General features: G+C 46.2%; 1 protein-coding gene across 3 annotated transcripts in view; it reads left to right on the plus strand.

The window, feature by feature from the left end:
- The window catches only part of KIF17 (kinesin family member 17), a 42,674-nt gene extending 17,979 nt beyond the window's left edge, over positions 1-24,695 (plus strand). For 2 of the 3 annotated variants that reach the window (XM_030537857.1, XM_030537860.1), the window contains exons 5-14: positions 2,129-2,581; positions 3,885-3,982; positions 5,299-5,446; positions 6,232-6,326; positions 6,726-6,850; positions 10,745-10,976; positions 15,633-15,891; positions 18,922-18,992; positions 21,838-21,958; positions 23,606-24,695. In XM_030537857.1, the coding sequence (XP_030393717.1) occupies positions 2,129-2,581; positions 3,885-3,982; positions 5,299-5,446; positions 6,232-6,326; positions 6,726-6,850; positions 10,745-10,976; positions 15,633-15,891; positions 18,922-18,992; positions 21,838-21,958; positions 23,606-23,802 (1,799 nt within the window). In that variant the 3' untranslated portion in view covers positions 23,803-24,695. The remainder of the gene's footprint in view (positions 1-2,128; positions 2,582-3,884; positions 3,983-5,298; positions 5,447-6,231; positions 6,327-6,725; positions 6,851-10,744; positions 10,977-15,632; positions 15,892-18,921; positions 18,993-21,837; positions 21,959-23,605) is intronic. The other variant, XM_030537859.1, reaches the window with a different exon arrangement.
- Positions 24,696-26,205: the final 1,510 nt, after the last annotated feature.

Genomic DNA, 26,205 nt, shown 5'->3' on the forward strand with positions numbered 1-26,205 from the left:
AAGCAAAAGTGATTCTATTAAATAGAAAAAATAGGATTTAAGTGGTTCCAAGTAATAACAGACAGAACAAAGTAAGTTACCAAACAAAATAAAACAAAAACACGCAAGTCTAAGCCTAAGACATTAAGAAACTGCTTACAGATAAATCTCACACTCAGAGATGTTCCAATAAGCTTCTTTCACAGGCTAGACTCCTTTCTAGTCTGGGTCCAATCCTTTCCCCCGGTACAGTCCTTGTTCCAGCTCAGGTGGTAGTTAAGGGATTTCTCATGACTGCAGCCCCTTTGTTCTGTTCCACCCCCCTTATATAGCTTTGGCACAAGGCGGGAATCTTTTGTGTCTTTGGGTCCCCAGCCATCCTTCTAAATGGAAAAGCAACAGGTTTAAGATGGATTCCAGTACCAGGTGACATGGTCACATGTCTTGGGAGACCTAAGCCTTCATTGTTCCTGGCCTGACTCACAGGAAGGCTTGCAAGTAAACAGAGCTATTTACAACCAATTGTTCTAGTTGATGGGAGCCATCAAGATTCCAAGCCACCATTAATGGTCCACACTTTGCATACTTACAATAGGACCTCAGAGTTATGTTTCATATTTCTAGTTTCAGATAGAAGAATGATACATTTATACAAATTGGATGACCACACTCAGTAGATTATAAGCTTTGTAATGATACCTTACAAGAGACCTTTTACATGAAGCATATTCCAGCTACATTATATTCACACTCATTAGCATATTTTCATAAAATCATATGGAGTGCAACGTCACAGTCACCTCAGAGTCCTGGCCCACCCTGTCCACTATCCCACCTCTAGCTATGGACATTGCTGCTGAAGCTTTAGAGGAAGGCGATCTCTCGCCTCCAAAAAAAAATAAATAAAAAAATACAGTATACATGGGCGTGGGGGGAGGAATTCCTTCCTGAGCCCAGTACACTTAGCATTATTTTGGAGTGAAAGGTAGGAAGGAAATGTTACAGAAGGGAGGGTCACTTCCTGGTCTCTGGTAAACAATGTGTTAACTTCAGCTTAGCTCTTGGCTTCCCCTAAGTACTACTGCATGAGAGAGAGCTGTAAATTGGTTGCTTAGGAGGCAAAGGGAGCAGAATCCTTTTAAGAAGGTCAGGCTCCTCACCCAGGCTCAAGGGACTGGACTGAATCCCAGTCTGGGGAGTTTTCTTGGTTTCTGCTTATACTTCCCATTGTCCATTGAGGAGGAGCAGACTGTGGCAGTGCACGTCTCTCCTCCTGCTGAGTCATTTCACCAGCTTCTAAGCAGTAAAACTTGAACCTTGGAGAGTGTTTGCAGCCCCCCTTGGGATGCCAGGAACCCACATGGTGACGTCTTGATAGTGTTTGTTTCCCTGGTATGGGGCACTTCCTGTGTCTGTGCACAACAGGCCACCCTATGAGCATCACCATACACTGAGGCAGCTTTGATTCAGGCCTAGAGAGAAGCTGTAGGCTGGAAATTGAACTAAATATTGCTTCCAGGCTTCTTGGTTCCCCCAAGCCTTTCCCGGTAGTCCACTTGAACGGATCCTCCTCTCTGGCCATTCACATCCTCTGCTGCTTGTACTGCCCATATGTTTCTTCCGGCCATGCTGAATTCCTACCCCACTGACTCTTGACTCTCATTTCCATTCTCCCTTATCTCCACCCTTTTAACCTCTCTCTCCCTGCCTGGCATTGATCATTTAACTCCATGAAACATCCTGGGGGACATAGTTTGTATGAAAAAACCTGCACAAGGTAAGAGTCCCAATCCTGCACGGTGCTGAGTGTCTTCTGCAAAATTCTGTGTACCTTCATCTTCCACTGAAGCCTATGGGAGGTGAGAGTGCTCATGGGATCAAAATCTAAAGCGGTTCAAGAAGTTTTGCTGTGTATTCTGGGAACCAAGGCCCTGATTCAGCAAAATTGGTAAGCACATGATTTCAATGGGACTCAAGCCTGTGTTAGAAGTTATGCATGAGTATATGTGCCCTTCTGAGTCAGGGCCTATGTGCATACAAAGTCTAGGGCTCAAATTCATATGTAATGCCTAAGGGCAAGAGGCCTGGTCCTTGTCTGGTGAAGTTGCTTCTTCTTAAAAGAACCCAATCCCACATTGTTTTCTTGCAGATGAGAGAGGGCAGGATCACCTGAGGGCTGCAAAACTCAACCTGGTGGATCTGGCTGGAAGCGAGAGGCAGTCCAAAACCGGAGCCACAGGGGAGCGTCTCAAAGAAGCCACCAAAATTAACCTCTCTCTCTCAGCTCTGGGCAATGTCATCTCAGCCCTGGTAGATGGCAGGTGCAAACACATCCCCTATCGAGACTCAAAGCTGACCCGGTTGCTGCAGGACTCCCTTGGAGGAAACACCAAGACCCTCATGGTGGCCTGCCTGTCTCCTGCTGATAACAACTACGACGAGAGCCTCAGCACTTTGCGCTACGCCAACCGGGCAAAGAACATCAAGAACAAGCCCCGTATCAATGAAGATCCCAAAGATGCTCTGCTGAGGGAGTATCAAGAGGAGATCAGGAAGCTGAAGGCCATTTTGGCTGAACAGATGAACACAAATAACTTGTCAGGTACGATGCCCTTGGACTGCTCCAGAGTTGCTTTATCATTGGCCAGAAAATTACACCTTAAATATACAGAGTGCACGTTGGCATTTCTCCCCAACCTTCCTTCTACCTGCTGGGGAAGGCACTCTTCAGCCCAATGCCAGCAGCTTTGGCCTTTGAGTTGGGTGAGAGGGGTAGGGGTAGGATGGGAGCAGTCTGTTTTCAGATGGGGGGAGACTTTAGGGAGGGGAGCAGCCTCTAGGACCCATCCTCCATACTCCTGGATAGGAGCAGCCTTTCATGTAGGGGATAAGACTGTATGGCCTTTCTTCCCTTCCCCTGCCCCAGACAGAACCAGCCTTCAAGAGAGCAAGCAATGTCCATGCCCCCTTCGCCTCCCTACTGTTGATCCTACCCTCCTGGGCCTGAGGTTATGTTAGGTGGCCACATTAAGTGGTACTCCTGCCTTTTCTCTCTGAGGATAAGTAAGGGAAGGGAGCAGCATAGGGGCTATGAAGCTTGAGAAGCACAAGTTCACAAGATCACTGCTCGATTTAACCAGACATCTTGCCCGCATCCCTGTAACTTTAGGATTGGGTGAAGAGGCAGCATTCTCCAGCAGTTAGAGCAGAGGACTAGGCATCAAGAGTCTTAGGTTCTGTTCTCAGCTCTGATGCTAATTCTCTGTCTGACCTAGGGCAAGTCACTTAACATTTGTGTGCCTCAATATCCTCATCTGTAAAATGGGAGTGAGAATGATCCTCTTCCCTGAGTAAATAGCTAGATGAAAACCAGGGACAGGAAGACTCCAGTTAGCACTGTATTCCAAGCAGCTCTCACTCTTGCATTTACTGCCATAACCCTTTCACATCACTGCAGACCTGTACTGCTCTCAGAAATGTGATCCAGTGTCCAGGGAACAATGTCTTTCTGTGTTGAAGAGTTTAGAGTGTCCTACGCGGTAAACTACTTCCCACTGCCAGTCTGGCCACAGGCAAAGATCATACCATTGTAGCCCTCAATTACATCCTGGAAAATAATAGCAAGAACCTATCTAGTCTAGATTAGAATTATCTTCAGCCTTTTACAGAGCTGGAACCAAGCTGTTTAAAACTCTGTCCTTCCACACAGCAGTGACTTTCTCTCAGGTGCAGCCCCAGCACAGAGCATGCTCTATCAGTGTGGACTGTATCCTATTAACACAATTTAAAGGAATGTCTAGGCTGACACATTCCCTATCATCTTTTAGCCTCTTTCTGTTGGCTAGTTGCCAAATGATCTGTGGACAGTCCTCTGTATGTGTGAGTAATCTTTCTCCTTTCCTTAGGTCTGTTACCTGCTGAGACTGCTCAGCTGGAAGTGAAGCCAGCTCTCCTACCTGAACCCCAGCCAGATGTTGAGGCAGAGAAGCAGCTGATCAGAGAAGTAAGCCAGGGAGTATGACCCCCAAGTTACTTCCTGCTGGGGGCTGTCCACTTTTACAATCCTCAGCACAACTGTAGCGCAAGGGGAACTGTGTGACCTGCTTGGTACACCTCTCCCCACGCACCTCAATCTTTGGTCTTGTACCACATAACCTGTGTTGTTGGAGACCATGTTACAATACCACTGTTTCCCAACATTTTTTCATTTTGCTTTGGAGATGGGATGGAACTGGGTTCCCAGCATGGGTCGATTTGCATTGTAGAAGTGCCTTAGCTTTCAGCACTCCCTGCTATTCTAGTGTGGAATCTCCTCTCAGCAAGGGGTTCAGTGAATCTGATCTGACCAACTATTGGGCCAAATCCTGAACCTCTTACTTCCTCCTTAGTTAGACTAAACTCCCAATGATGTCAGTGCTGCTGGTTGCTTAGGTGATCATTAATGAGATATAGATCCTTTCGGTTCCCTTGGTGTCTCTAATTTGGCCATACTGGGAGGGTCAAAAATTTGTTCCTATCTGATAGCATTTAGGATGTGGTTTGTATGACACAAGGCTGCCCCATTTGTCCCCAAAAATCATAATGACCAATTTCAAATACACAGAAGCCTAAATTCTAGATTTCCTATGAACCAGCACTTATCTAGCCTGGAAAATTACCATTTAACTGCAATTTTGGATTTGTCTAAGATTGTCTGTGTGGGTCAAGAGTCACATAATCCACCATCAGAAAGGATCAGAAAATTCAGATTATGCATCGAAACATCTCACATAGCCTGGATATATGCTGGAGAGAGGAATAACTAGTGCACGCGCACACACATACACTGATTACTCTGTCTTATTGACAGTCAAGTTTTTAATGCCATCTGTACATTTCCTGATGGCTGATAATCCAGGCTGGGATATTAGTCCATTTCCTAACATGCAGGTGTCCAAATTCATAATCCACCTCCAGATTCAACACTGACCAGACTCCTTCTTGGCAGACTGGGCAGAGAGATCAGAGGTGAAAGTGCTAGAGGGAGTGAACTCCCCTCTCATTTTTAAAGGAGATCCCTCCAGGGCAGGGCTGAGGCATGCTGGCATCACTGTGGCGTCAGCTATTCCTGTCCTGTGGATAAATGGAGAAGTGCCAATCACCTTTGAGCAGCCACTGTGTTCATTTAAATTGTAGAGTGGAAAATGGCTGTGAATGCAGCTCTGTATTTAGTATATTGCTAGGGAAGTGACAAGCAGCCCAGAATGGGTGGGCATGGTCAGGAGTAGACCATTGGGATGTGCCATGCCAGGCTGTCCACAGTGCCCTTGTGCCTTTCAGGAGTATGAGGCGAAGCTGGCCCAGCTGAAGGCGGACTATGAAGCTGAGCAAGAATCCCGCGCCCGACTTGAGGAGGACATCAATACCATGCGGACTTCCTACGACCTCAAGCTGTCCACTCTGGAGGAAAACCTCAGGAAGGAAGCAGGTGGGAACAGGGAAGATTTAGAGAAACGCTAGCTTTTGTGGAAACCATAGTCAGGGAGGATGTAGACCAGGGGACTAGCAACTGCAGACAATAGAACTTTGCAGCCTGGGCCACAACAGCACTTAGCTTGAATAAAAGTTTTGAACTGCAGAGATGACAGGTCCCATCATGCATTGCTGTACCTTAAGCCAGTGGGCTTGGCACAAGCCACACTTCTATGGACGATACGAGGGTGATAGTTTCAAACTTTTCCATTATATGTGAATTAGGTGTGCCCCTTCAATGCCTGGTGATTAGCCAATATGGCCTGTCAACTCGGCAAAGTTTGGGGATTCCTGAGACAATTGTGACTTGCTGCCAGCCATCCTTATTTGTTTTGCAGTGCTGCCTAGGACCCAGTTGAGCTAGTTACTGAACAAATACAGATCAGAAAGATGGTCTGTGCCCCAAAGAGCTGATAATCTATAGTAGTTCTATTACCTATGTTCTCAATAGTTGGCTCAGAAATTTTGTAACACAAAATGGTAATTTTTCTTTGACCGTTAGCCCCCACCCTCAGAGACAGACTGAGCATTCTCATGTGAACCTCCAAAGTTTTACCATCCATTGTGAAGACTACTGTTTTCATGCAGGATGCTCTCTGGGTCTCCCATGGTTTTCCCCAAACAGAGTGGAGTGGCAATTGGCAGCTGTTTTGCTCACACGTGGTATTTTCATAGAATGATGCCCTAGTGGTGGAGAGCTTGTAGCTAAGAGTTCTGGGTATTTTTTCTTGTATTCTCCAGATGCTGTCCTGAGGGTTGAAACTCTCCCTGACCAAGCACCTTTGTCTCCAGGCCCTGTTGTCGCTGTCCCAGAAACAGCACAGGTGTCCACCAAGGTACCCATCAGCCAGTGCTCTTTATCAGACAAATGGAACAAATCTAGCTGTCCCCCTGTGTCTGTGAGGTTCATGGATACTCAATAAAAGAGCGTATTTATCTAGCCACAGTGCAGCTGCTTCTGGGGTAGAATGTGGCAGCTGTTTAACAGTGCACAGCCAATTGAAAATGCAAGGGGAAATTTAGCTTTCCCAGTGCCAAAACTTCACTCCAAGCAGTACCATATCCTTAAGGGTAATGTGACAATTTCGGTGGCTTGTGCTGCAGGGGGAAGCAGCAAAATGACATTCCTTACTCTTTAGTCCACGAGCAGTCCCAGCTTCCTCCTTCATCATGTGTCACAGTACACATGCTGCATGTTTTCAGAACAGCTGTCTTTAGTTGCCTTTTGCCCTCAGGACACAGCAGAGCCTCAGATAGCCCAGTACGTCGGGAGTGTGACCAGAGAGAGTTCTGGAGCAGAAGTGGCTGTTGCTGCTGAGGAGCTTCAAGTGGCTGTGGACCAGCAGCAAGTGCTTGCCAGGTCAGTAACTGTGCCTCTGATCCAGCAAAGCTCCTTCTGTGCATTGCATGTGAGGTGCATGGGCAGAAACAACCAGACTATTGCACTGTATTATTATTATTAAGCTCGGACAGTGTGCTTAACGTGTACAAAACAGAAGATGATGTGTCTCCTGCTCCACAAGGAAGTTCCAGTCTCGTTCAAACATGAAGACCCAGCAGATCTGACATTAGATGTTGCCAAAATACAGAAATTATAAGAGTGAAGGCCTGTTCCCCAGTATATTTGAAGAGATTGCAAATGGGACAGCAAGTGTTTTGCTTCTGGGTTACCAGATCAAATGCTGCCTAACTCTGAAGTCTTTCCTTTCTTGGCGCTGTTGGTAGGCCTGTCTTTGAACTAATGCATTTCTATCTACTTGCTGTTGGTAAGGTTTGGAACTGAACAGACTGCGGAGACTGCTCCTTTTTCGATTCCAGAGGGGGTTCCTCCAGGGCATTGGAGCCCGGTGGTGGGATGAGGTGTGGAGGAATCTTGCCTTGTTGCTGCCCATAGTGTAGCTCAATAAATGAGACTTTCTTCTTTAGGGCTGTCAGTCTGCTGTGATAAAACTCACCTTGAAAAATATATTGGTTATTGTTACTGTAAAATATTTGCCCCAAAACAGTGAAAATGGAAATCAGCTGTTCTTGCAAGAACCACATCTGAACAAGAACTGGCAAATCGGTCCCTTCTAGTTTGAATCTGCTGTGGAACAGGGTTCAGAGCCTTGAACCCAAACTTGACCCTTGGAGTATGAAGAGCTTCAGATTCAAGGTTCAACTTTTGGCCCATCTTGAATCCAAACTAGTGTGAAGATGGCACAGTTGTTAGTCTACCCTGGAGAGGGCCTGACTGGAAAGTCCCTTTAAGCAAAATGACAGTGCATTGAAACAATATGGGACTTGCTGTCAGTTCCTCACTAGTGGAGTTTCACAATATCCTGATTCACTCTTTATGGGTTCCACTGTTTTTTGAGGCAATTGTGTGCCTTTATATTAAACTCTCAAGTGTTGAATGCTGCTTCGTTCTGAAAATGGCCTTGTGCTGTAACTGTTTCTCCAGAAGGTTTCCCAAGGGCTTCTCTGCTGCACATCTCTGTTGGGCATCTCTTAGGCTCAAACAGGCTATTAAAATATACAAAGCAGTGCAATTTGTAAATTATAAGCTATTCGCCTGTTAGGCTGTGTCAAGGCTGAATCCTCATTCTGTCACTCCGAGTGCAGGAAGTGGGGGCCCACAAGGACTTTACAAATTAATACTTGCCACTCCAGGCTTGTTTTAAATTCCCAAGGTTACAGCTTCTCTCTGACCTTGGCTTGGTAAACGCTGCCACCACCCAAATGCAAAAAAAACCTCTTTGAACCCAGGAAGGAGCACTTGGGAAATCCTCCCTGTGGGGTACCCTCAAGCCCTCCCGGGAAGAGCTGAGAAAGAAAGCAAAGGAAATTAGCTGTTGCTACCAGAATCAAGCAACATGCACAAACCTCTTAGGGACACAAAAAATCCAATTGTCTTCTTAAAAAAAGGTAAGTTTTATTAAAAACAGAAAGAAAGAAAATACATCTGCAATTTAGGCTTTTGCTAGATTTTAAAACAGCAGTTCCAAAAATTAAGCACCCAAAATAGCTTTCTGGGGGGTTCAGCTTAAAGGTTACAAGCTAACAAAAGCATCCGGGGTTAGCACAGAGGAGATCCACAAGCCAAAATAAAGAATAAACCTGATTGCATTCATCTAAATGTTCCCTATCCAAATGATTCCTTCTAGGTATGGAAGCTGATTTTTCATACCTGGTTCAAAACTTACACAGCATTCCTGTGTTAAAGTTAGAATCAGGACTCACAATTTGTCAGACCACTCTGTTTTATTAGTGCAGCGCTCCGCCAATAACACCCAGATAATGTGAGCACCATGCAAGGCAGATAAAAGGGTGAGCACTTAACAAGATAACAAAGGAAGCAGAATCTGATAAGTTTACCTGGGCTAGGCATGCATACCAATCCTCTGTTAATGTTTCGCCATTAGCACCCTTGTTTATGCCTAATGTTTCTTTTCCTGGCACCTGTATTTCAACATTTCTTATTTCTGCTTAAAGGTACTTACAACATTTCTTTAATCCATTCTTATTTTTACAATTTAATTCATTCTACTTTCACACCTGCTTATAGCGTTGCTGCCCTGCCCCTGCTTCTCTGGAGAACAACAGACAAAGGGAAAGTTTCTTTCCCATTTTAAAAAGTTCTAGCCTTCCCATTGGCTCTTCTGGTTGGGTGCCCACTCCTTTTCTTTTACCTGTGGGATTGTTAACCCTTTACAGGTAAAACAAGCAGAGAACACCTACCAAGAGGGATTTTACAGCTAACTGGCTGGCTGGGTGTCTATCAAAGGGAGTTATGTCCCCCTTCATTTATCACAGGCTGAGACAGCTTCAAAGAAATTATTCTGATTGATTGTGTCAAATCTCAACACTCCCTTGCAGAACTTAGTTTGCTTAACACACAAGGAAAGGAAACTCACTCCTACAATTACATTGTTAAATATCACAGGTCTTTGCATATCAGGCAAGGCAGGGTTCCTTGGAGATGGGATTTTCAAAGCCTCCTTGGAACAACTTTACAGCTCAGGATGTCTGCGGACTATCTGCTACTGTTTAGCAAAGCAGGATTCAATTGTGCATTGAACAAAAGCTGCTGAGGGCTAAATTGTTTCATATCAAACTCAAGCTATTGAGACAGGAGGTCCAGTGGAGCAGAAAGAGCCGGTTTCCTCCTGAGGAAACCTGAGTTCTTTAGGAATGGGTTTGCATGCTCTGATGGAAGAAAAGACAGTTAAGAGGATAATATCATCGCAGGTCATGTCTACTCTGGCATTCTCTCCCTATTGGCCTCCATTGGCCAGCCTCTGATATAGCAACAGCAATGCAAACCCCTGTGTAGAAAAAGTATATGGCTGTAAGGTCCAGCTTACACCAGGTTCAATCAGGATAAGCTCCACCAGTGTGAATAGTGACTTAGAGCAGTTTACCTTCTCTACACCAGTGCAATTACACGACGGGCTGGCAACCAGTGTCTGAAATCCTCAGCATAGGCAAGGGATTGTAGTAAAAATATTAACATTCCCAAGGGGGCGATCACCTTAAATGACCTGTTGGAGGGTTGTTAGGGGAACAGGTTTTTTTCCTCCTGTGTACAAAATATTCAGTAATTCAGTGCAGGCACATATTCCCTCATGATGCATGGACATCAATTTGTTGTGTGATTCACAGAAGGGCATTTGTCTTATCGTCATGGCAGACTTCTCCCTGCCTTTCAGGGGCTTCACTGTTGACCTGAGGTCAGCAAGAGACCAAGCCTTTGATGTGGCAGCCACTGCGTATGGAAATTGCTCCCTTTACTGCATCTGCCTCAGTCCACCCACTGAAAATAAATTCCAAATGATTTTGGGATGCTCTGTACCCTAATGGCAGCCCCTGCTATATCAGTCTTGGGGCTAAACAGCAGGTTTCAAAACAAAGAATAAGGATAAGGATGTTAATTTTAAAAAAATCTCTCTTACTTCATAAATACAGGGCCATAAATGTCAAGATTTCTAGATATACCTAATGGAGAATACATTCAGGGTGTATGTAAAGATACATACACTGAGCTCAGGCTTTGGTGAACATCACCACACAAAGTAAATCTTAAAACAGAGGCTCCCCATCGTCACTCACCTCTTAAATCAACAAATCTGAATACTCGCTTCAACAGAAATCACTGTCTGTTTATTGTATCTTTTAAAATGTCTCTAGGCAGTTGCCATGAAAGTGTATTATTTGCATATGTGCAGATGTTCCTTTTTGCTACAGATCTAAGAAATGTGTCCAACTCTTCCAGGCTGCACATGCTGGAACAACAGGTGGTTGGAGGAGAACAGGCCAAAAACAAGGACCTGAAGGAAAAGCACAAACGTCGGAAAAAATATGCAGATGAACGGAAGAAGCAGCTGGTGGCAGCGCTGCAGAAAATCGATGAGGACAGCAGTGACTGGGTCCTGCTCAATGTCTATGACTCTATCCAAGAAGAGGTCCGAGCCAAGAGCAAGCTGTTGGAGAAGATGCAGAAGAAGGTAACCCCTAAGAAGCAATTAACTCTTGTATAGAGCTAAGATTTGGGGAGCATCCATGAGATTACTCTTGGAGGTGCCCCTTACTCTTATCCCCCTATCCCCTCATCCGCCTTTCCTCCTTCACCTTCATCCATTTGTTATAGTGATGAGACACTCCAGTCAGCATGACTTTGGCATCTCTGTGTCTCTCAAACTGATCCTAGTTAACTGACAAGACATGTTAGACATGGATTTTGATTATTTTAGCCCCTTGATAATCTTAAATATTAAATTATCCTTGCTCACGTCGAAGCCACGCGATTTCTAAAAATAAGAATAAGATTTTTTTGCTTAGGGGGAGCTCAAAATTGCCACTATGTTATTCCACCTCAAGATAACACAAAGTAGAAGTAAATCAAGTGGCCTACTTTTGATAGCTATATATGACATGCTTTGAGCCAGCCTGGATAGAACAACAGACGGATTCAGGAGACCTGAATTCTCTGCTTGGCTCTGCTGTTGACTCATGTGGGCAAATTGTTTCCCCATCTATAACTGAGAAGAGAGATTTTTTTCACTCACCTTTGTAAAGATCTTTGAGAGCTGCAAGGGAAAGTGCTCTCCAGGCGTTGTTGTTATGATTTGTATGGTTACTCACACATATCTATAACATGGGCAGAGTTGGCAGGACTTGGGATCATTTGAGAATGGTCATGGTGGAATGTTGCCCATCTCCAGCTTTGTCCTGCTTTGACTTGCAAACTAATAAATTGGCTGTACGCGTGCGCATATGTGTGAGGGAGATTATTCTCTCTAGTGGCACAGCTTCTTACATTGTCAAAGCTGACGTGAGGGGCACATAGAATCACAGAATATCAGGGTTGGAAGGGACCTCAGGAGGTCATATAGTCCAACCCCCTGCTCAAAGCAAGACCAATCCCCAACTAAATCATCCCAGCCAGGGCTTTGTCAAGACTGATCTTAGAAACCTCTAAGGAAGGAGATTCCACCACCTCCCATTCCAGTGCTTCACCACCCTCCTAGTGAAAAGTTTTTCCTAATATCCAACCTAAACCTCCCCCACTGCAACTTAAGACCATTACTCCTTCCTTGTTCTGTCATCTGGTACCACTGAGAACAATCTAGATCCATCCTCTTTGGAACCCCCCTTCAGGTAGTTGAAAGCAGCTATCAAACCACCCTCATTCTTCTCTTCTGCAGACTAAACAATCCCAGTTCCCTCAGCCTCTCCTCATAAGTCATGTGCTCCAGCCCCCTAATAATTTTTGTTGCCCTCCACTGGACTCTTTACAATTTTTCCACATCCTTCTTGTAGTGTGGGGCCCAAAACTGGACACAGTACTCCAGATGAGGCCTCACCAATGTCAAATAGAGGGGAATGATTACGTCCCTCAGTCTGCTGGCAGTGTCCCTACTTATATAGCCCAAAATGCCATTAGCCTTCTTGGCAACAAGGGCACACTGTTGACTCATATCTAGCTTTTTGTCCACTGTAACCCCTAGGTCCTTTTCTGCAGAACTGCTGCCTAGCCATTCAGTCCCTAGTCTGTAGCAGTGCATGGGATTCTTCCGTCCTGAATGCAGGACTCTGCACTTGTCCTTGTTGAACCTCATCAGGTTTCTTTTGGCCCAATCCTCCAATTTGTCTAGGTCCCTCTGTATCCTATCCCTACCCTCCAGCATATCTGCCACTCCTCCCAGTTGAGTGTCATCTGCAAACTTGCTGAGGGTGCAGTCCATGTCATCCTCCAGATCATTAATGAAGATGTTGAACAAAACCGGCCCCAGGACTGACCCTTGGGGCACTCTGCTTGATACCGGCTGTCAACTGGACATGGAGATGTTGATCACTACCCACTGAACCCGACAATCTAGCCAGCTTTCTATCCACCTTATAGTCCATTTATCCAGCCCATACTTCTTTAACTTGCTGGCAAGAATACTGTGGGAGACTGTATCAAAAGCTTTGCTAAAGTCAAGGAATAACACATCCACTGCTTTCCCCTCATCCACAGAGCCAGTTATCTCATCGTAGAAGGCAATTAGGTTAGTCAGGCATGACTTGCCCTTGGTGAGTGCATGCTGACTGTTCCTGATCTCTTTCCTCTCCTCTAAGTAGGGTGACCAGACAGCAAGTGTGAAAAATTGGGACGGGGGTTGAGGGTAATAGGCACCTATAGAAGAAAATGCCGCAAATATCGGGACTGTCCCTATAAAATAGGGACATCCAGTCACCCTACGTCTAAGTGCTTCAGAATTGATTCCTTGAGGACCTGCTCTATGATTTTTCCAGGGACTGAGATGAGGCTGACTGGCCTGTAGTTCCCCGGATCCTCCTCCTTCCCTTTTTTAAAGATGGGCACTACATTAGCCTTTTTCCAGTCATCAGGGACCTCCCCCGATTGCCATGAGTTTTCAAAGATAATGGCCAATGGCTCTGCAATCACATCTGCCAACTCCTTTAGCACCCTTGGATGCAGCGTATCCAGTCCCATGGACTTGTGCTCATCTAGCTTTTCTAAATAGTCCTGAACTACTTCTTTCTTCACAGAAGGCTGGCCACCTCCTCCCCGTGCTGTGCTGCCAAGTGCAGCAGTCTGGGAGCTGACCTTGTTCGTGAAGACAGGCAGAAAAAGCATTGAGTACATGAGCTTTTTCATGTCACTAGGTTGCCTCCCTCATTCAGTAAGGGGCCCACACTTCCTTGACTTTCTTCTTTTTGTTAACATACCTGAAGAAACCCTTCTTGTTCCTCTTAACATCTCTTGCTAGCTGCAACTCCAAGTGTGATTTGGCCTTCCTGATTTCATGCCTGCGTGCCTGAGCAATATTTTTATACTCCTCCCTGACCATTTGTCCAGTCTTCCACTTCTTGTAAGCTTCTTTTTTGTGTTTAAGATCAGCAAGGATTTCACTGTTAAGCCAAGCTGGTCGCTTGTCATATTTACTGTTCTTTCTACACATCGGGATGGTTTGTTCCTGCAACCTCAATAAGGATTCTTTAAAATACAGTCAGCTCTCCTGGACTCCTTTCCCCCTCATGTTATTCTCCCAAGGGATCCTGCCCATCAGTTCCCTGAGGGAGTTAAAGTCTGCTTTTCTGAAGTCCAAGGTCTGTATTCTGCTGCTCTCCTTTCTTCCTTGTGTCAGGATCCTGAACTCGACCATCTCATGGTCACTGCTTCCCAGGTTCCCATCCACTTTTGCTTCCCCTACTAATTCTTTCCGGTTTGTGAGCAGCAGGTCAAGAAGAGCTCTGCCCCTAGTTGGTTCCTCCAGTAACTTGCACCAGGAAATTGTCCCCTACGCTTTCCAAAAACTTCCTGGATTGTCTGTACACCATGGTATTGCTCTCCCAGCAGATATCAGGGTGATTGAAGTCTCTCATGAGAATCAGGCCTGTGATCTAGTAACTTCTGTTAGTTGCTGGAAGAAAGCCTCATCCACCTTATCCCTCTGGTCTGGTGGTCTGTAGCAGACTCCCACCATGACATCACCCATGTTGCTCACACTTCTAAACTTAATCCAGAGACTCTCAGGTTTTTCTGCAGTTTCATACCGGAGCTCTGAGCACTGCAGTCATACTGCTCTCGTACATGCTGGGCATGCTCATCTGGCACAGCCAGGATTTCCACCTGCCTGCCCGATAGGGTTGCCAACTGTCTAATCGCGCAAACTGAAAGACCCTTGCCCTGCACTCTGCTCCTTCCGTGAGACCACGGCCCTGTCATGCCCCTTCTCCAAAGCCCCACCCCCTGCTCACTTTATCCCCTCTCCTTCTGTCGCTCATTCTCCCCGGTCCTCACACACTTCCACCAGACTGGGGCTGAGGTTTGTGGTTCAGGAGGGGATGTGGGATGCAGGATCTGGGAGGGAATTTGGGTGCAGGGTGCAGACTGTAGGCTGAGGCAAGGGGTTGGGGTGCAGGAGGAGATCAGGGGGTCGGCATTTACCTGGGGCGGATCCCAAAAGTGACCAGCACAACCCTCTGGCAGCGACTTCTAGGCAGGGGGCCCAAGGTCCATCTAGTCCAGTAACCTGTCTACAATAGGGGCCAACATCAGATACTTCAGGGGAAGGGGCAATAAACTCTGGTGTAGGCAGATGTGGAAAAATCTGCCCCTAGAGGAGTTCATCCTAAACCCTAATAGTTCGGCAGAGATTTCCTTGAAACTTCAAGCCTGAGGTTTTACATCTCTTCCCATTTTTTTAGTATATGCCAGTGTAATTCTGAATATTCTTGATGTCGATATAAGTTCCAGCCCCTCATAGCAAAATTCAAAGTTATTTATTCCCACAACTTCATGTGGCAGTGAGTTCCACACTCTAATTGCACATTGTGTGAAGAAGCGTTTCCTTTTACCAGTTTTGAAATTGCCACATTTCAGTTTCATTGAATGTCCTCTTGTTATTGGGTTATGAGACAGAGAGAATAGAAGTTCCCAATCCACTTTCTCTGAACCATTCACATACCGTATACTTAGATCATGCCCTCTCTTTATTAGTCTCCTCTCTAAAGTAAACAGTGCAAATCTTTTCAAATTCTCCTCAGATCTTTCTTCCCTCTTCATATCTTCCTCCTAATCATTCTTGTGCCAGTCATCTAGAGTTCTCTCTGTTCTCATCACAGTTAACCCTTTCCTTTTGGTGACCTAGCTGCGAGCTGCTGAGACCGAAATCAAAGACTTGCAGTCAGAGTTTGAGTTGGAGAAGATTGATTATCTTGCCACCATCCGCCGGCAGGAGCGGGACTGCTTGCTCTTTCAGCAGCTTCTGGATCAGGTGCAGCCCCTCATACGGCGTGACTGTAACTATAGCAACCTAGATAAGATCAGATGTGAGTCCATCTGGGATGAGGACAGCGGCTGCTGGAAACTCCCAGAGCTTGTCATTCAAAAAACCAGCCTTCCTGCAGGTAAGAAAGGCATCCGCATTGTAGTCCTCATCTACGCATCTTATCTCTGCTCACTAGCATGGCCCGTGTATTGCATTTGGATAGTATTTGCTTATAAAATCTTGGTTTGGCTCATAGGTACGGAATAAGCTGTAATCTTTCTGTGGGAGCCTGGATGATGGTCTAGCTAAATGAGGACAAAGCATCTCTTATTGGGACTACCTAACTATTTATTTTGAACAGGGTGTGATTGATTTGCGTGACAGTAGGAAATCTTGTGTTAAACTACACAACAGTATAACCCATATCTGATTAAATATCTTCAGCCTCTCTGGGCCTTTAGTGGAGTGTTGTTTGGTAACTGGTGCTTAACAAAAAAAGTTGCCTTTCTCCCCATTCTTTTCCTTCAAGGACCTTGAAGCACTTTATGAGATTAATGAATTAGGCTTCACAAACCCTCATCAGGTAGATATTATTAGACTGGTTTTAAAAGGGGTAAACTGAGGCACAGAAGGACATGACTTCCCAATGTGCCATAGTGAGTCTGTAGTAGAGTGAGGGCTGGAACCCAGGATGCCTGACCCCCAGTCCTATGTTTTTTATTTCATTTCCTTCTGTGTATTAGCTGCCTTAGCCCAATAGATGAACCATTTTCCCTACAAGGTTGAAATATTCACTGCACAGACCTGCAGGCCCCATATGTAGTTGCACTGTGTTATGTAACCTATCATTTAAATCAGCTTCTGTACCCAGTGGCTGGAGGATAAACAATGTGATGCCATTTTTTAAAAAAGCCTCCAGAGGTGATCCTGGAAATTACAGGCCAGTAAATCTAACTTCAGTACCGTGCAATAGTAAAGAACAGAATTATCAGACACACAGATGAACATAAAGGGAAATCGTGCCTCCTCAATCTACTAGAATTCTTTGAGGGGGTCAGCAAGCATGTGGACAAGGGTGATCCAGAGGATACAGCGTACTTAGATGTTCAGAAAGCCTTTGACAAGGTCCCTCACCAAAGGCTCTTAAGCAATGTAAACTGTCATGGGATAAGAGGGAAGATCCTTTCATGGATAGGCCCTTCCAAATTCACAGTCCATTTTGATCAGTTTCACGGTCATAGGATTTTTAAAATCATAAATTTCATGATTTCAGCTATATAACTGAAATTTCACAGTGTTGTAATTGTAGGGTTCCTGACCCAAAAAGGAGTTGTGGTGGAGTCGCAAGGGTATTGTAGGGGGAACTGCATTAGTGCTCCCCTTACTTCTGCGCTATTGCTGGTGGTGGCACTGCCTCAGAGCTGGAGAGCGGAGCTGCTGGCCAGGAGCCCAGCTCTGAAGGCAGAGCCACCGCCAGCAGCAGCACAGAAATAAGGATGATATGGTGTGGTGTTGCCACCCTTACTTCTGCACTGCTGCCTGCAGAGCTGGGTCCCCGGCCCGCAGCCCCCGCTCTCTGGCTCCCCAGCTCTGAAGGCAGCGCAGAAGTAAGGATGGCAATATCACAACCCCCCTACAATAACGTTGTGACCCCCCGCAACTCCCTCTTGGGTCAGGCCCCCCAATTTGAGAAATGCTGTTTTCCCCCATGAAACCTGTATAGTATAAAGTAAAAGCACAAAAGACCAGACTTCATGGGGGGGAGACCAGATTTCACGGTCCGTGACGTGTTTTTCATGGCCATGAATTTGGTAGGGCCCTACTAGTGGATCAGTAACTGGTTAAAAGATAGAACATAATGGGTAGGAATAAATGGTTAGTTTTCAGAATGGAGAGAGGTAAATAGTGGTGTCCCCCAAGGGTCAGCACTGGGATGAGTCCTGTTCGACATATTCATAAATGATCTGGAAAAAGGGGTAAACGGTGAGGTGGAAAATTTGCAGATGATACAAAACTACTCAATATCGTTAAGTCCAAAGCAGACTGCAAAGAGTTACAAAGGGATCTCACAAAACTGGGTGACTGGACAACAAAATGGGAGATGAAATTCAATGTTGATAAATGCAAAGCACATTGGAAAACATAATCCTAATTATACATATAAAATGATGGGGTCTAAATTACTGTTACCACTCAAGAAAGATCTTGGAGTCATTGTGGATAGTTCTCTGAAAACATCCACTCAATGTGCAGCAGCAGGCCAAAAAGCTTAACAGAATGTTAGGGATCATTTGGAAAGGGATAGATAATAAGACAGAAAATATCATATTGCCTCTATATAAATCCATGGTACATCCATATCTTGAATACTGCATGCAGATCTGGTTGCCCCATCTCAAAAAAGATATATTGGAATTGGACAAGGTACAGAAAAGGGCAACAAAAATGATTGGGGGTATGGAATAACTTCTGTATGAGGAGAGATTAATAAGACTGGGACTTCTCAGCTTGGAAAACTGATGACTAAAGGGGGATATGATAGGTCTATAAAATCATGACGGGTGTGGAGAAAGTAAATAAGGAAGTGTTATTTACTCTTTCTCATAACACAAGAACTAGAGGTCACCAAATGAAATGAATAGGCAGCAGGTTTAAAAGAAACAAAAGGAAGTATGTCTTCACACAAAGCACAGTTGATCTGTGGAACTCTTTGCCAGAAGATGTTGTGAAGGCCAAGACTATGACAGGGTTCAAAAAAGAACTAGATAAATTCATGCAGGATAGGTCCATCAATGGGTGTTAGCCAGGAAGGGCAGGGATGGTGTCCCTAGCCTGTGTTTGCCAAAGCTGGGAGTGGACAACGGGATGGATCACTTGATGATTCCCTGTTCTGTTCCTTCCCTCTGAAGCACCTGGCATTGGCCACTGTCAGAAGACAGGATACTGGGACCCAGTATGGCCATTCTTATGTTCTTATTGGTTGGTGCATAATGTGCCATCTACTGGATAAAAAGTGTAGTGCGAGCGTCCTTCTAGTCCCCTATGGCTCAGTAAGCAGTGATCTGGGGAAGTCTGCAAGCAGCAGTGGGGAGCAAGAGGGATGGTCAGGAAAAGCTGGAACTGATTCAGTGCTGCTGGTCCTTTAAGTAATGCCTTTGTTCTCTCATAGCAGTTCCATCACTGCCACAGACTAAGCCAGCCAGGAAGAGCGCCTCAGGCGAGAACGGAGAGCTGCTGATGGTAAGCTGCCCGTCTCCTCCAGAACCCTGGGGGAGCCTTCTGAGCTACACAGCTCTTCCTTCTGGAGGAAATAGGCAGAGGGCTGAGTGGCTCCAGAGGGACTCATACCCAGCCATCACTGGCATTAGACTAAGGGCTTGGCTACACTGGAGAGTTGCAGCGCTGGTGGTGGGTTTACAGCATTGCAACTTAGTAACTATCCACACCTGCAAGGCACATCCAGCGCTACAACTCCCTGGCTGCAGCACTGGCTGTACACCTGGTCTCCTTGGGGTGTAACGATTGCAGCGCTGGTGATGCAGCGCTGCTCATCAAGTGTGGCAACCAAAAGCGCTGTTATTGGCCTCCAAGGTATTAGGAGGTATCCCAGAATGCCTGCTCACAACAAACCGGAAGAATGGCTGAACTCCGAGCTCCCCGGAGCTGCTTATCTAAAAAACAAACACAGCTCCTGTTTGCTGGAGCGAGCGGAGGCAGGCAGGGGAATTGCTTTGGAAGGTTCACAGCTGTTTGCTTGAAGAGAGAAGTCACAAGGCAGAGGAGGAGGGGGAGGGGGGGAGTCCGTGTTGAGCAGCTGCTTATGTGGTCTGAAGGCTATTTAGGAGTGCATAATTTGCATTTAGTGAATAAGAGAGGGGTGGGGGAAGGGCTCAAAACTTTTAAATTGATTGCAGGTTGGTGATGTGTATGTTCCAGTCCTTAGAACTTGCTAGGCAGGGAGCTGACTGATCCAAAAATCCACTCTCTCTCTCTCCCCCACGTTTCCCCTCACCCCCCTTTTGAAAAGCACGTTGCAGCCACTTGAACGCTGGGATAGCTGCCCACAATGCACCACTCCCAAAAGCGCTGCAAATGCTGCAAATGTGGCCACACTGCAGCGCTGGCCCTACACAGCTGTACGAAGACAGCTGTAACTCCCAGCGCTGTACAACTGTAAGTGTAGCCATTCCCTAAGGGTGTGTGTAAAGCAGAGTAAATAGTGAAGCAGTGAACAGGCCTCTCAGTCCAGTGGCCAGTCAGGGGAGTGTAGGAGCCTGGCCAGCAGAGGCTGGGAATGCTGGGAGTCCAGCCCCTGAAGAGGAGAGACAACCGCGGCCAGAATGATAGACAACACAGCCCTAGAGCAGTTCCAAGACTAGAAGGACAATGCATTGGCTGTTCTCTGTGGGGAACTGGATTCAAGTTCCAGTTAATTGGTGGCATCAGAGTCTTATTCCTGGGGGAATTCTGCGGATGCGCAGAATTCATGAGTCTCGCATACTTTTGTATTTTCCCGCATAAAAAACATTCTGCCCAAGAAGTGTTGCAGTTCCATCTTTTCCCCACCAGAGGCCGCTATGGTGCCAGAACAGCCGGCTGCGTTCATTCCGGCTGTTCTAGCGCCACAGCGGCCTCTGGTGGGCAAAAGGTGGAACTGCAACACTTCTTAGGCAAAACGTTTTTTATGCAGAAAAATAGAAAATTCTATGCTCAGTGCCCAGAACAGAGTTCATCACAGCAGCTGCCCGCGGAGCCAGGTTGGACAGAGTGGGGCACACGGGGCTTCTGGGGGGGTGTCACAGATTCGGGTTCAGAATGGCTAGTGGGGGGGACAGACAAGCGTGGGCTCAGGAGCTCCTGGGTTGACAGCATTGAACCTGGAGATGGGAGAGGGACTCTGCAGAGACCCGTGGGGATGCGGGGTGCGCGGACGGAGCAGACGCGCCTGACTGAATGGGAGAGGCCTGGGGTCAGCCAGGGTCTGCATGGGGGTGGGTTCCCAACACCGTAACCATCCCACTCCCAAAGAAAAACCTCCCACCCACACTCATCACCCTCCAGGGTCACTGCTAGGCGCCTTCCTTTTCCCTCAGCTCCTCCGTAATCCTCCAAGCCTTTGCACTGCTTCTGACAGGTGTGAGAAATACAGTTCTGTATTGTCATTTAAATGAATTACACAACCTTCTGTATTAATATGCCTAGTATGGAATCTATTTGTCCATAAAAAATTGTCAGAATTTTTTTTTTGGTCTGTATTGTTACAGACGTACTTGCTGACAGATATTTTGAAATAAATTACCAAAATAATTGTAACTGGCATGATTATATATTGTGTTATTTTGACAAATAAAATATGCAGAATTTTCAAATATTGTGTGCAGAATTTTTAATTTTTTGCTGCACAATTTTTAATGTTGGGGGTGCAGAATTCCCCCAGGAATAATCTTAGCTCTCCTTTGACAACAACAAAAACACTCCCTGCTTTGCTTGGCCTCTGCCCAGGGCACAATTGCTTGGGACTAGGATAGTGCAGCAAGTGTGGACGGAAGCTTAGTCCCAAACTTCTGTGGAGATAATTGAAACCTGCCTCATGGATCAATTGCTGATTTCCCCCTCCCACCCATGCAAAACCTTAGTAAATGGGATCAATCCTATTGCCCGCAGTGGTTGTGTGGCCCCTACAGGACCTCTTGGCAGGGCTTTTGGACAGTGGATTTGCATGGTTTGCAAACCTGCTGGCCATGTATCTACTGCAGCCTTGGAGAGAGTTGCCAGAAAGCCATTCAGTGCCGCACATGGAGTCTGCCCGCACCCTGTCCAGTGTAGCAGTGTTTCACCTGTGTCATTACATTTTGGACTTTGCTTACAGGTATTGTGGATGGGGGGTGGCAGGATGTAGCCCAATGCCTGTCCAGATTACGTCCAAGACTGTGTGTTCTGCAATGTTACTGTTGCCCAGGTTGGATCACATGTTCAGTCACTTCATATTATCTCTAAGTCTCTGGCCCTAGCTCATGGAATGGTGCTTGGCTGCTTTCGAGCTGGAGCTGAGGGGAGTGCTACTCACAGCATTTTGTGATCCCAGCAGGAAGAAGACCGCTACAAACTGATGCTGAGCAGGAGTGACAGTGAGAATATTGCCAGTAACTATTTCCGGTCCAAGCGAGCCAGCCAGATCCTCAGTGCTGATCCCATGAAGAGTCTTGGTAAATATCCCAACACTCTCCTTTCCTCCGTGTGCCGGTATCTCCTCCATGGAGGGTTCCATTCCTAACATATCAGTCTAGAAGGATTTGTTGTTCCCCAGTCAAATAGCCTCTTTAATGGACAATGCAACCCATTCCTTTATTGGCGGTAATAGCCATTTTCCCCTCTGAGAATGGTTCCCTAGAGTTGCTCTAGCAGACCAGATGTTGATAAAGCTACCTGTAGTGATTTGAATGATTTGCTTCCAGTGCTTGTAGCTTGGAGGTAATTCACGTTCTTCGTGTCACCCTGACCAACACTTGCTATCTTTTGTCCCTCCATAAGGGTGCCACTTAGCCCAGTTTTTCAGGGAATAAAGCACCATGGGCTGGATGTTCTGCAGAAGCAGCGGCCTTAGCCCGTGTGTCCATTCAGTGGTGCTAGTGATTCGTTTTTAAATTTGCCATGGATTTAGTCCTTGGTGACAAGTGCCCTTGCTGTGTCTGACTCCATTTGTTTTAGGGATAGCTAAGCTCTGTAAATGTACAGCATGGGTCCATCTGTGCATTCAATAGGAGGCTCTTGCCGATCAGGCCCTCTGTTTTTTGGTTTTGGGTTTTGGTTGGTTGGTTGTTTTTAATTAATTTTGGAACAATGTACTGAGCTGCAAAGCTCTGTGGCCATTTCTGAGCCAGCACACAGAAATAAATGCAGCTGTGGATGAACTGATACAGATCCTTTCCTCTTCAGGTCACTGGTTCCAAAGTAGACTAGGTAGGTCTAACAAAAGATGACAACCCTGTGGTAGCCTGAATGAAACAGATTTTTGTGGGGTTTCAGTCTAATTCCTGGTGAAGAGCTGTCTGCATAATAAAACCCAGGGCCTCCCAGAGGGAGGGGCAAGTAGGGCAATGTGCCCCAGGTCCCCACGAGAATATAGTATTCTATAGTATTGCAACTTTTTTTTATGGAAGGCGCCCCCAAAATTGCTTTGCCCCAGGCCCCCTGAATCCCCTGGGCAGCTGTGATAAAACCCACCACCACAGTTGGTGCTAATTGGCATCCTTGCTAGCAGAGACTGAATGGACTACACACACTCCCATCTTACCCTTAGAAATGTCTCATGAGGACAGGATTGAGGCACATTGATGAGGCAGCATGGAGAAATGTATCCAGTTACTACTACTTCTGTGAATGAAGCCTATTACCCCTAGTCTCAGGTGCCTGTCATGCTGGCAGCTGGGCTCTTCAATTACAGAGAATAAGCAGAAAGCCAGAACAAAACAGAGACATAATCAACAATTCAACCAACTAAATGAGCTTTGCATTGTGCCATGAAAGTCATTCAACTCTGGCTGTGATGCACTCCCAAATGTGGAGGCAGTCCGCTGAGAAAGCTCAGCCACCAAGCATGGGGTGTTTCACGCTCCAGGACTGTCAGTTATTAGTATTTGACTAGATACATTGCATAGTCAGAAAAGCAACCAGTGAAATGGTCCACTCCAGTCTGGAAGTTCCTTAAAATGAGTAAATTAAATGCAAAAATATCTAAATTTCCTTCAATAAAATTAATGGATAAGGTTTTAATGCAGCTGGGAATGTGGAAAAGCATTGCTGAGTCTTAACAGACCAAACATATTGGTATGTCCTGTTCCTTTACTCTACAGCCCATCATAACTCCCCTCCTGTGCTGAGCGCCCCCCTGAACAACAACACCTCCAGCATGGCACCAGTCTCTCCTTCACAGACTGTGGAGATGCCCCAGCCACGTCCTTTCCGCCTTGAGTCGCTTGACTTCACCACACCATCCTCCAAAACAAAGCGCAAAAAGGGCAAAAACAGCTTCAGCAGCGACCCCTTCTGAGTGAACTGACCTCAGGTGAATACGGATCCTTCTGATTGTAGTGGCCTTCGTGGACTCCAGTCCCCTGTGGCCCCTGGTGGCAGTGTCTGTTCAGATTGCAGCAACCTACCTTAGCAGTTACCCTCTTAACAATGTAGCATTTGGTGGCAGCAATCCTCTTATCACAGCAGCTTTTGGAAGGGACAGTTTGACTTTCCTTTGAGTTTAGGGTCAGTGGAGACAAATGCTGCTTCCAGGGGTTTTTAAGCCTGTAATGACAACTCCAGGTTCAAGCTGGGGCTGGCACATTCCTCCGTTACCTGCTTCCCTGCCATGTGTGTGCAGCCAGCACCATATATTTAGTCTTCCATTCTGGTCACTGCCATGCCCAGCAGGTGGTGGGAAGTCAAACCTCTGTACTTGGACTAAAATCTTTAGGTGATGTGAGGCAATGCCTCAAAAAAAAGCCTTAAAATCACTTTCTGTATTTGCCAATGCAAGTTTCCTAGACAGAACTTACTTATTTCCTTTTGGATGTCACAGCCACAACTTGAGCTCATGCCCCATACAGAATTCTCCTGTCTTATTCCTCACTGTAATAAGGCAGTGAGAGGTTCTGGCAGTATCGCTACCATATCACAGCCATATCACAGCTTTTCTTGAGAAAGAGTCTGAAACTGACATCATTTATGAGACACAAATTCAGTTCTCCAAGGAAATACGGTTTGCAAATTTGTTCCCTGACTCCTAGATCAGATCAGATCGGAAACTGCAGTTCAGTGAGACAGTGGAAATGATTGCTCCTGTCCTTGTGTTCAAGATGTTAGAGTTTTATAAACTGTATGTTGACTGTTTATATTTTAGTCATTTATCATCTGGTTAATGATCGCAATACATTGCCTTTTAATGACGAACTCAGTCTGACTGTTGTTATATTTACAGTTCATGTTCCTTTGCATTTTTGCCAGATGTTGCATACATGGGCCACAATCCCTGTAGCTGCAAAGCACTGGGTCGGGAGTGTCTTGCCCATCAGCTTTTGCTTCATAATCTGAAAGCCAGCATATTCTGCTGTTGATCAGCAAAAGACGCTGCCTACCCCAGTTGTCCTAGACAGTGAGAGGTGACCCAAATGGCAGGGCATAGCTCGGAGAAGAGGAAAGGGACATATGCTGCAGCATGGTTACCAGCAGTGGCAGTGGGAAGTAAGCCCCTGGTGTTGGCAGATAGAGCACAGTTTACAGCCCTGCTAGGACAGTAACAGTGTTGTCTACTCTCACGATTTTATTGTAAATCTTGCACTATCCGGTGCTTTCCATAAAGCTCCCACAGTCATGTGATTACATGGGAGACTCTGCTTTATTTTAACAAGTTAAGTTTCTAACCTTCGCAGTGGCAGCAGTATTGCTAAACCCAGATGTTCAAAAATCATGAGATTGGCTTTCATAGCAAGAGATTATGTAAAAATAATAGATTGTGTTCTTTTTATTGGCTTTCTGCTTTTTGAACCTTTAGGGTCCATTGGGGTCACATTATGAAGCTTTGTCCAGTCATGAGGGATAGAAACTTACTTTTAAGAATAGTATCAGAGGGGAAGCTGTGTTAGTCTGGATCTGTAAAAGCAGCAAAGAATCCTGTGGCACCTTATAGACTAACAGACGTTTTGGAGCACGAGTTTTCCGTGGGTATTCACATTCTTCTGACGAAGTGGGTATTTACCCACGAAAGCTCATGCTCCAAAACGTCTGTTAGTCTATAAGGTGCCAGAGGATTCTTTGCTGCTTTTACTTTTAAGAATGAATGCTGAAATCCTCACATAGCCACTTGACTCCAGGAGCTTGGGCTTTAAGAAAAACAGTAATTATCATGGACTTGTGACAAAATCATGAGAGTTGGGGAAAGTGACAATAGAAACATGCCAATGGGACTCCTGAAGGGCAGGACTGCAGAAGACAGAGACCCAAAGTTGTTGTTTTTTTAATATCATGCTTGGGAGTGGCTCCTGCAGTGAGCCTGGGGCATGAAGGAAACCAGGCAAGGGCGGTGTGAGAGGAGGCGGCGCGCTGCGCAGGCCCAGCAGCAGCAGCCACAGAACCCGGCTGCAGGAGCAGCCCGGCCTGGGCTGGGACCGCTGCCACCCCTTTGATGGGCCGCAGGGGGCGCTGGCTCGGAGGCGGTTTTAGCGCGCATGGGCGGGGCTCAAGGCGCCCTCTGAGGAAGGGCTGCTGGGCGGGGCCCGCTGTGTGGAGTTGTCTGTCTCTGATTGGGCCCCGCTCTCCAGGAGGCGGGCCTTCAGTTCTAGTCCTCGGGCCCCGAGAGGGAGGGAGGATGTGCCGGGTTTCCGATCGCTTCCGGGTCACAGATTGAGGCGGTTTTGCGTGTCCCGCCTCTATGGGCAAAGCGGGTCTGTGATTGGCGTATGGA

Source organism: Gopherus evgoodei, chromosome 18, assembly GCF_007399415.2.
Source record: "Gopherus evgoodei ecotype Sinaloan lineage chromosome 18, rGopEvg1_v1.p, whole genome shotgun sequence".
Classification (NCBI taxonomy): domain Eukaryota; kingdom Metazoa; phylum Chordata; order Testudines; family Testudinidae; genus Gopherus; species Gopherus evgoodei.